Source organism: Rhagoletis zephyria, unplaced genomic scaffold, assembly GCF_001687245.7.
Source record: "Rhagoletis zephyria isolate East Lansing unplaced genomic scaffold, Rhagoletis_zephyria_1.1 Rzeph_scaffold_02251, whole genome shotgun sequence".
NCBI classification, from domain to species: domain Eukaryota; kingdom Metazoa; phylum Arthropoda; class Insecta; order Diptera; family Tephritidae; genus Rhagoletis; species Rhagoletis zephyria.
The window spans coordinates 25,840-37,255 of NW_016159335.1; the positions used below are offsets into that span (position 1 = coordinate 25,840).

The 11,416-nt window shown below is 32.3% G+C and overlaps 1 protein-coding gene across 1 annotated transcript in view; it reads left to right on the forward strand.

The window, feature by feature from the left end:
• mmm (missing minor mitochondria) overlaps positions 1 to 11,183 on the forward strand; it is a gene marked incomplete at its 5' end in the record, with an annotated part of 28,750 nt that extends 17,567 nt beyond the window's left edge. The window contains one exon of the mRNA XM_017620785.1: positions 10,562 to 11,183. Within this exon, the coding sequence (XP_017476274.1) occupies positions 10,562 to 11,183 (622 nt within the window). The remainder of the gene's footprint in view (positions 1 to 10,561) is intronic.
• Between the last annotated feature and the right edge of the window lie 233 nt (positions 11,184 to 11,416).

Consider the following 11,416-nt stretch of genomic DNA (forward strand, 5'->3'; position numbering starts at 1 on the left):
GTTAATTATCTCGAAAATAACTTTCAGTTTAATAACTACAAATTTTAATATTCGAATGGCTTTTGCCTATAACATAAAATTCTTTTTTGCAATTTATTGACATTGTAAACAAATTTTTCATAAAATACAAAGAGTTAGATACTCTTTTTTCGAATTCTTAGTTTTGCAAAGTTTTTGTGTAGTTGAAAAAATGTGTATCAGCACTAAAGCCATGAGGAAATATAGATGAAGTCATTAAATAGTGGTACTTTTCCACNTAATATTCGAATGGCTTTTGCCTATAACATAAAATTCTTTTTTGCAATTTATTGACATTGTAAACAAATTTTTCATAAAATACAAAGAGTTAGATACTCTTTTTTCGAATTCTTAGTTTTGCAAAGTTTTTGTGTAGTTGAAAAAATGTGTATCAGCACTAAAGCCATGAGGAAATATAGATGAAGTCATTAAATAGTGGTACTTTTCCACAGTTTGAAAAAAAATGTAATTTTGTTTTTTTTTTCAACACCGCACTCAAACGAAGCAACCGGGAGGATCTTAAGTATAAAGTTTGCTTCCTTGCGCAAAGAGAGAAGCTGGCTTCTAATTAAAACTTTTTATATTAAAAGTAATTTTAAAATGAAATTTATAGAATTCTTTGACTATTTAAACACTGAAGAAGGAAATGATCTCTGAAGTATCAAGAGCGTTTTCTTGATTAAATAAAAAATTGCGGGGGTGAAAATCGCAAATAAAACACGCGTGTTGTCTCGCTGTTCAACTACACAGCCCCAAAAACTTTATTTTTTCTCTCCATCAGTTTGCGAAAAAAGGGCAAAAGAAGAAACCACAATGACAGGTNTATTTATTGGTTTCTGTGTACAATGATGTGTACACTAGGGTTATGATTTTTTTTTAGATTTAAATGCCTACGGTGGCAAACGATGAACTTTTGTATAAATTTCCAAAAAATAACAACAATTTTGATAAATTATAAAAAAAAACTCCCGCGCATAGCGCAATTTATTATCAGTTTCTAAGTGGGGAAAATTAATATTCAAAATGTTTTTCTTCTCAAATGTTTTATGGTTTTATTAAAGTAAAATAGATTCGTGGGTTTAGTGCTGATACACATCGTTTTTAAATCAAAACTTGGTAGGCAAAAAGGAATTTCGGTCGAATTTTTATACTAGGTATGGGGCTTTTCCATGCAACAGCCTTGTAAATGAAATGATAGTGTGCGCGGGAGGTATTTTCACGAACCAACAAAAATATCGCCAAAAAACTAATACTTGGACAAAAGTTCAAGCAAAGCAAGCACAGGCAAATCAAAATTTAAAAAAAGTGTAAAAAAATCATAACCCTAGTGTACACTCATGTTAATATGAATAACACTTTTATTTCTTATGAACTGTATTTTATTTATATACCAAAATATTGCTAAAAGCAGGTGCTGTGATGTTTTAAAGTATTATCTGTTACCTACATTCATAATTTTGCTTTGAATAAAAATTTACTGAAAAGTACTGATTTTTTTAGCATGAAAAATTCGAATGTACTGACAACCCTGCTAAACGGCAATACAACACTTACGATACCTTGGAAACTCCCTAATTGAGCTCTCAATAGAAAAGTACTGATTGCTTTAGCATGAAAAATTCGAATGTACTGACAACCCTGTAAACGGCAATACAACACTTACGATACCTTGGGAACTCCCTAATTGAGCACTCAATAGATTTCCTAGCCTATGATCGCTCATATAAGTTGTTTTTGTAGAGGCGAGCATCTCGATATAACTATTCGCAGGTATTACTTATTTTCCCAGAGAGTTTACTACAAATTGGAGTTCGTTTGTTTACCAGTTTGTCCGCAAAAGGGATGTGTAGCAATTTTTCAAGGAGGTGGCAACCCCTTCGTTTGACATCTCATGTTTTTAATGCAACGAACTGTGCGATTCTTACAACTCGGGCGGTAACTCTGTTCAAAAAATAGAACCTTGTACATCGAGATGCCAAGTCCTTTCGTTTGTCAGCTGGATTTTAGTCCAAAGAGCAGCCCACTTCTTATAATTCTTCGCACATGTAACCCTCTTCGAGAAAATATAACCTTATTGCACATGAGCATTTAAATAACTGTGTACATCTAATGTCATCAACAAAAACATCTTCGCATATTATATATAAGGTACTAATTTTTTAAATAGGTGGCAAACCTAATAAAAAAATAAAGGATTCTTGCACATCCGGACACAATAACCTTCCACTTGGTCCCTCATTTTTTAATCCAACGAACGGAGCGGATCTTATAATTTTTGAGACAGGTGGCAACCTTATAGAAATTAGAAATATCTGTCGATTTATTCTGTATATATTACAGAAAATTTCGTCCAAATCCGTTCAGTAGTTTTTGAGATTAGCGTGTTCAAAGAACCTCGACTTTACTTTATACTATGTATAGAACATAGTAATTTTTAAATAGGTGGCAACCCTACTAGAAAAAATAAAGGTTTTGTCCATGCGAAGGTCATGCCCTTTCATTTGATATCTCACTTTGTAATCAGAAAAATAATCCATTATTTCACATCTAGAGGCCAAGTCTTTTCGTTTTACAGTGCCGGGACGGTGCACAGTGGTTCGGATCGCAAATCTAGCTGGACGAAACTATTTAAACAAATACTCGTTGATGGATCTTTACACCAGTTCTTACCTAGGGGATTTTTGAGTCGAACTTACCCTCTGCATTTGCGAAGGTGTAAAGAATAATACGCAAGTGGTTTTATAACGGCCTTCGGCGGCCTTTACTTTTTCTACTCTTTAATTTATTTATTTATTTATTTTTTCTACTCTTTAATTTATTTTTTTTATTTTTTTTTATTTATTTTTTTTGATTTTTCAGAATAAATTTGCTTATACCAATGTGGACATAAATTGCGTTATGACCCCTGAATCTATAGCGGAATAAGTGTAATTTTTTGTTTATAAAGTTAATTTGTAATTATGCAAATATTTGTGAGTGCAATTAGCAATCTTTTAAGTTAAATTTCAGCTTTTAAAATAGAGTTCTCAAATAGGCGGCGTTGACTTACCTTTTCTTGTTTGTTTTCATATGTTAATGCTTTAATAAATGCAATTTCTATATGAATGTATTGTCAGGAATGTATTCCAAGTGCGGTGTAGAACTGACGCCTACGCTTATTATGATTGTATATAGTAATTTTATTAACATGTGGCAAGCCTTTTCAAAAAAATAAAACAGTGCTTTTCTAGAGGCCAACGAACGGTGCGGATGTTATAATTTTTTAGACACCTTGCAACCATTTTAAAATTCTAAATAAAAAAGTCAATCTCTTATCGATACAGAGTTTCCTCCAAATCTCGTCAAAATCCGTTCAGTAGTTTTCGAGATTATCGCGTACAAAGAATCTCGACTTTCCTTTATACTATGTATAGATATCCTACTAAAATCTGTGAAAAACCCAGATTAGAAAAAAGTGTTGGTTAGGGTCTTTGTGAATTAAGGTAGGAAATCTGATTTAAAAATTTGCTTCCTACATCTAAGGACCGTCCTAATGTATATATAAGTATTCTGTACTGAAGGTATGTCCATTGAAGCAAATTCATATATATATGCATGTGTGTACATGCATATATTTAACGAGGTGTGATACAAATAATAATTGATTGGCCTACTATAAAGCTATTCACGAAAGAACTTGATAGCAGCAAAAGACACAAGAGATGGCGTCTTCCAATAACAGCCTGCGAATAAATAATCGTCAGTAACCGTATCTTCAGTATTTATTTTCAAAACATTTTCACTGGAACTCTCACGTAATTTCTTTTATTTATAACCAAAATAATTACTTTCTCATCAAGGTAATCAATAGAAGCGTTAGTACCGCTGTCGACACTCAATCAATTATGTCTTGAATTTTCTCACACATTTCTTGTCAAAAGACATCAAAATTGAAAGCCATTTCGTAGGCTGCACAAATTACACAGGCCAACAAAAATTGGAAAGAATTTTGTTTCTTTAAATGTAAAAGCAGTTTTTGATAGACTCTTTCGGGCTAATTACGAATCTGCATGTAAAAAGTTTCCATCGGCTTTAGCGGCAAAAACGGATTTTGGCACAATTTTCTTTCTTCCAATAGCACAATACTCCAGTATTCTGTTATTGTTCAATAAATTACTATAAGTGACCTTAGGATCAAGGTCCAGGGATAGTATTTGCAGGTATTGTAGTTTTAAGTAGTTTAATTTAAGCCTAACAGGTCTATTCTGCGCTGGTAATAAAAAGTTTGGAACCGGTAAATAAAGTTCCTGTCAATTTTTAAACCCTTTTCGCATTCTGTGTATTCTTGTAACCGGTAAATTTTGTTACCATTTCATAAGCTGGTAACAAAGTATTGCCCCGTGAAATATGCAATGCCAGAATTTGCACAATTCTTCATAGCTGAATTGCTGAATATTTTAACTGCATTACCAACGTTCGCAGTGACAAGAATTGGTAACATTTTTTGGTAATAAAATTTTCCGGTTACAAAATCTTCGGTAACGTGCAGAATAGACCTGTAAGTGGAAGATTGTACCACTTTTTGTTTAATTGCAGTAGGCACTCAATCTTTGCCAAAATCAATTTTTGCTATTCAATAAATGATGGAAGTAGCATCGAAAGAAAGTATGGATATCTACCAAGTATCGGGCTAAAACTATCGATACCTACTTATATCGATATTTGTACCTGAATAATAGATGTTTGTATAAAAAATGCTATCACATATTTATGAATTTTTGGCAAATTAACGTATGTATATGCAAAGTCCAATAAGTTGTTTTTTAAAAAACACCCCAGAATTTTGTTAAGAGAGATGGCTTTTTTATGTACGCATTTTATTTTTTATACTTAAATATTTATTTTGTACAAAAAAAATCGATTAAGATCAAACACGATTATTTTATAATTTATATCATACAAATCAATTAATTAATAAAAGTTATCTGTATTATAATACCATTTTTGCAGGGTAAGAATGGTATATTTCTGAAAAAAGTAATCGAGTTGATAATCTTTGGAGGACTATAACTTTGCCAGTATAGGCATTCAAATCGCTAGCTCGGAGCGAAAAGTTGCTAAGTGCATTTGTAGAAAAACAACTTCCTTTAAGAATTTGGCAGAAGGCTCCGATGCAATTTTAAAGATTTAGAATATTTTGTTAGCTTATCGATTTTTCTGTGCCTCTTTCGGACTTAATAAATTTGCCTTTAATTTAATATGACGGGGAAGAAATAAAACAAGCACGTTAGTTAATCCTTTTGGAGACATTGCGTTTTTAATTTACCTTACCTCCTATATCCAAATATGAGTTTTCACAAAAAGTAGACTTACTGCCGGTTTCACCAGCAATTGAAATGGAATTTGATTAGTTATTTTATGTCAATTTCCATATAAATTCAAAAAATTTAAATCATTTTTCACTTAAATTGCTTTCGTGAAATTGACTGTTAGTAACCTTTCACTTCAAGCTAGCGATATGTTAATGTGATGATAATATTTAGGTATTTTCATTGGCAACTAAATAAACTGCCAAACATTAGCTATTCACAATAATAACACTGGCTTACAGCATAAATGCTCAATGGATGCCAAACCTATATCCAAATCCTATAAAGAATTGCTTGCTGATTCCGAAAATCTACTTAATTTTTTATTCTATGGATAACTTATCCATTATCAAGGACTTTTCAATTTACCGTTATTTCACTTACAGCAAAAAATGGTTACACTTAATTGTCTTACGAACCAATTTAACAATCTTAATATAAAATACGGCAAATAAGAGCTTAAAATTCTACATAGACCTTATATACATCAATTTTCGATAGGCCTGATAATTTCTGCCGAATCCAATTATTATTATTTTATTTCAATCCAAATTATTATTAATTTTTGATGAAAACATAAAAAACACTTTAACAGAAGAAAAATTAAAAAAAAAAACAACAGGTTCGGTCTAAGATTTTCGCATTCGTGCTAAAGCCTGTCCTGTTACAAAAAAATCAAGTTACTAACGAAGAAGATCTATAAAAAAAAAAAAAGTGAAAAATGCGCAAAGATTTTTGTATTTTCGTTGTTAAATTGCTTCAAGAGATATAAGCGACTAAGAGGAACCAACTTTTGTTTTAAGCTGGATAACGGTAAAATGAAAATATCTCGAAAACGTATCCACGGAACAAAAAATTAACTCAATTTTTGGATTCAGCGGGCGATTCTACATGAAAAATGGATAGAGGCATGCGTGGAAAAAACCAAACACAAATTTTTGATCCAGTGTAATTAGATTAAAAAATAAAAGTCCGGGAATAAAGTTGTCACTGGGTCGGGTTTCGATACAAGTACTTTCTTCCGATACTTCTCAGTACTCTGTTCAAAAGTATCGATAGAAAAATTACTTGGTATCGGACGAAAAGTATCGAGTATGTACTTGTATTTAATAGTATCGTTTTGTCCCTAGCTATCGTCAAGAAAACAACGTAACTAAGTAATTTCTGTACACCATTTTCCCTGGTTAATTCCATTCCATATTAACTTTTTAGCATTCAGAAGCTTTGTAATCTTTTATTTTCATAAAATTCGCATGCCAACCCTGAATAGCTGATCAAAATTGAATTCCCGGTTAGCGTATACTGAGAAAACGCTATTAATGACACATCAATAAAAATTGATTGTCTCATTCATCTCACCTTACATTTCCGAGTAGAAGCATAACCTTCTACTCATATAAATATATACATAAAAGTATATGGGTATGCATAAAGTTAACATTTTACTTTATTTAGTAAAAATCATATACTTCCAAAAAAGTTAGTTAAGTCAGTAGCAAACTCATTTCTGTTGTGAAAGGTTGTGTTAATACACTTCTTTTCTGCGCTTCGCAAATACTTAAGCCTTGCGCACACCAACGCGGTTGCTATAGAGATAGCGATATAAATCGAACGGCACAAGTGTTTTCAAATGGTAACGTGGACACCAAGCGCCATCTATCACAGCTATCGCGCATGCTGCCTTAAATCGCACAATCGCAGCGTAATTTGTTCAACGGTGAATAGAATTTTAAAAGTTGATTGTAAGAAAATGGAGCAAATCGTGCAAAAATTAATTTGCTCTGTGAAAAATCATCGAATTTCATATGATTAAAATGAAAAAAGATTATAAATATATAAGATAGAAAGATAAAGTATGGATCAAATTGGAATTAAGCTCAACATAAGTAGAAAGGGCCAACAATTTATTTACATATATTCTAAAAGTTAACTTTAGGGATTCATGAAACGTCGCAAAGTTGTTGCAAATCCCGTATTTGTTGCAAAATGTGCCACCTTGTGACACAGCTGATTACTTCTGTATGGAAACTTTCTTGCGACAAAATTGTGCCATTGCCATATTATTTGAGCGGGAAATCATTGCAAAGTCAAAGTCACGAAACACCTCGAGGGATTATATTCAATACCCTCTATCTGCACTTTTCACAAAAACTAGATCCTTATTTAAAAATTCCACTAAGACTTAACTGCCATCGGTGATATTTATACTGATCTTGTATAACGCTTGACAGAAGATATTTCTATTAAATTGCAAAGTCAGAAATGACATCAGTGATAACAGGTAAGTCCCACATGGGTTCTAACATCGCAGAGAAGTTTTTGTAAAAATTTCGGATAGAGGGTTTCGAATATAAGCCCAAATACTACCAAACATTTGTGGCTACTTTTGCACCAGTCGTTGCCTATGGATTAATGACAAAAAAGTCCTATACATGCACATTGCTTCATTATTAATTTATTGTGTACCGTATGTATAGAACATGCTCTAATATGAACTTTCAAAGCTCTTACGAGTCTACCTTTTACTTGTGCTTGGAGGATATTATCGTATAAGGGTATGTTCAGACAGAAAGCGTAGCCAATCCAAGCTAAGCCGTTCCGAGCTGAGTGAAGCTTTCAAATTGCTGTAGCCATATGAAAGTGTTCATGCAGAAAGCTTTTTCAGAAGCGTCTTGGGGCTGAGAACAAAGAAGTTTTTATTTTGAATTTTCTATTCAATTTTCAGTTTCATAACGGTGCTGCAAACAAGACATCAAAATATTCAAACAAAAACGAATTTTAGAACTAATATTTTCAATAAAGTTCAGCAAATATTTTAATCGCTTTTCCTTAACGGTAATTTTTGTGGTATCTTACAGCTGAGTCCATCAAAAAAGCTCAGCTTCACTTCGTTCAGTGTGAACACCAATCAGCTTCGCTTGGTTCCGCCTAGCTTCGCTCTTCGCCGCTCGGCTTTTTGTGTGAACGCACCCTAAAGTAATCATGCATACGGAAAGAAGGAAAAGCTTTTTCTTTAAAGCATACGCTTTTACTACTGCCTCATACTTGGGAAGATATCCTTAATTTTTGTGAATATGGCGCATTACCTGCGGATGCGATATCCATTTTTATTAACCCTCCATCATATTTTATTTGTGTATAAGACATTGATATGGATATCATATCCATAGTTGTTGAATGGGATGAGACGATAGGCACTTACCAATGACTGAAGATATTTTAACTTATTATCAAAACCTCCATTTAAGAACGCCTGAGCATTTTGAATAACATATCTTTGTTATCGGTGCACCAGCTACGCAAGTAGCTGTGGAAAGGGCATTCTGTTTATTTAATTTTATTTTAAGTGAATGAAAGTCCAACTGTTGAGAATTTACTACTTGTAAAGCTAAATACTTGCACCCAAAATCACAAAAAAAGTATAGAAGTGCTTTAGTAATCGAAAATTTATATGAAAATGTAACTTAATAAAGCTTTTGAAAGCTACTTTTTTTTAAACGACTTCAAAAAAGGAGGACGTTATCAATTCGTCGGAATATTTTTTTTGTATGTATGTATGTTACCGCATAACTTCGGATCACGTTAACCGATTTCTATAATTATTTATTTGGAGGAACCTCAGAGGTGGTCTCATACTAATTTGGTTGAGTTTTTTGAAATTACCGTTATGTTGGTGGAGCCCGTGGTTGTTGTCCGATTTCGAAAATATTCAAGCACAATGTGTAGACCAAATTTGGTCGACATCGGGCAAGTAGTTTTTGAGATATGCTGATATCATATAAGTGGCCGGTGCCACCCCCATTTTCCTAAAACTTCTTGAAAACCCACTTTTTTGCTAAAGAGCGATTGTATACAGTGCCGGACAAAAGTATTGGCACAGAGAATTTTTCGCAATATCTGAAAAGTTTTTTATTCTAATTTATTTTCGATAATTTTTTATAAATATATAGTTCGTCCTACACCAAAAAACATAAAAACTAAATCTCTAAATTTTGTGCAAACCTCAGGAAAATTCAATAAAATTGCACACTTATTTGCANTGAATAAATATTGGGAAACTCATTAGCCACACTGCTCAAAAAATCTGTAATTCCGGTACTTACACACATATAAACTCAAGGCCGTATTTACCAAAAATCGCCTAAATTCGAAAATTTGTATGCGGTTGCAATAGATGAGGTATCAGTTTGTTTGAAAATAGATTTAATTTTAGAGAGTACTCCATATTTTAAAACTGCAGAAATTATCGATGGTCAAAATTTAAAAAATTAGGAGAAATATGGGTCTTTTTTAAATTTACCCGATAAAAAATAATAGTCATTCAAAATGTCATAAATCTAAACAGTCCTATTTTATGACCTAAATCCGAGGTCGCGACCTCTAAATGACCTTTAAAAAGTCTATAAAAATAAGCAATAATATTTCGCAAAAAAAAAACGAAGAAAATAAGGGGGTTGGGTATTGAAATTTCCAAAAAAAGAATTTTCGATGGCCACCCTAACATCAGATACATAACTATTATAAGAGAAAAGCATCAAAGTCAATCAATAATCATATTAAGATAAATATTTTTCGAGTCATCTATAATTGTAATTCATATATTTCTATTATAAAAGTTCTTTCATTATAATTATCAGAGAGATAAATATTTTTAAGTCTTCAAAGACTTTTATTTTAAGACTTATATTATAAAAGCCTTTTCATAATAATTATGAGCGCGAAAAAAAGTTTTAAGTCTTAAAAGACGGGACTTGTTCAGGAGCATTTTGGGATTTCGGGACTAGTTGGAGAGTAGTTGGGGGATAGTTTGGGACCTGGTGGTGCTTGGTTTGGGACCCGTTCGGGACTATATACAAAATTTTTTCGCACTCATAATTATTATCAAAAGATTTTTATAATGTAAGTCTCAAAATAAAAGTCTTTGAAGCCTTAAAAATATTTTTCTCGCTGATAATTATTATGAAAAGACTTCTATTATATAAGTCTTAAAATAATAGTTATAGATGACTTAAAAAATTTCTCACACATAATTATTTATTATCAAAAGAGTATTCTTACGAAAATTTCGATGACTTTTTTTAAAACTCCACCATGAAATAATTAATATTCTGGGTCTCTGCCTAACATACATATATTATATACATGCATACATATATATATATATATATATATTCTTTATTTGTTTGAATTTCTAGGGACGAGTATAAAAACCTCTCCTATACTGAGCGAATGAAACATAAATGGGACGAATTGAATTTGAACCGTTTGCTGAGTATTTTAATGACTCGTAAACGCGTTGACGAAGAAAAGCTAGAGCGGGAAACTAGACTTGAAAAAAGGCATTTGGCCTACGAAGCTGCAAAAAAACAATCATTGATTCGCATCCAGCAACGTGTGGGCGAAGAAGTAGCAGCTGTTAGGGCAAGGATATTACCACATGAGAAAGTCGATCTGCAGCGCATCGATATGATACTTGCATCTGTAGGAGTATTAATGGATAATGTTGATGATTATGTTGCCACTGAAATGGAATCCAATGAAGTAGTTCATAACTTTGATACCTTTGATACTCTTAGTTACATTGATTTTTTATATCGTGGGGATCATCGTCGTCGTTTGCTGAACAAATCAATGGGTGGGAACACTGAACGGCTCTATTGGTATGAATGTATTCAGAATGATGACCTATTGGAAGAATGCTACTGGTTATATGACAGTTATATTGAAGCTCAAAAAAATTTACAATCAGAAAGAGAAAGTCAAACAGAAGTCAATGTTAATCCAAAACAATCGGAAGATGAACTAATGTCGAAATAATAAATAAATATGTATGTGCATACCTAGCTACTACATCTTTTTTTTCAATGTTTATATTATTTTACCTACATTTAGAAACCACTTATTTATTATTGCCATTGTAATATCCGGTAGTACGGTAAGCGGCGAATGACAAGATTTTGTCCAAATATTTGCTAATGGTGCTAATTTAAGGTAGATATATATACTAATGTATTTATCAAACGTTTAAGAATTTTAGCCTTATTTATTAG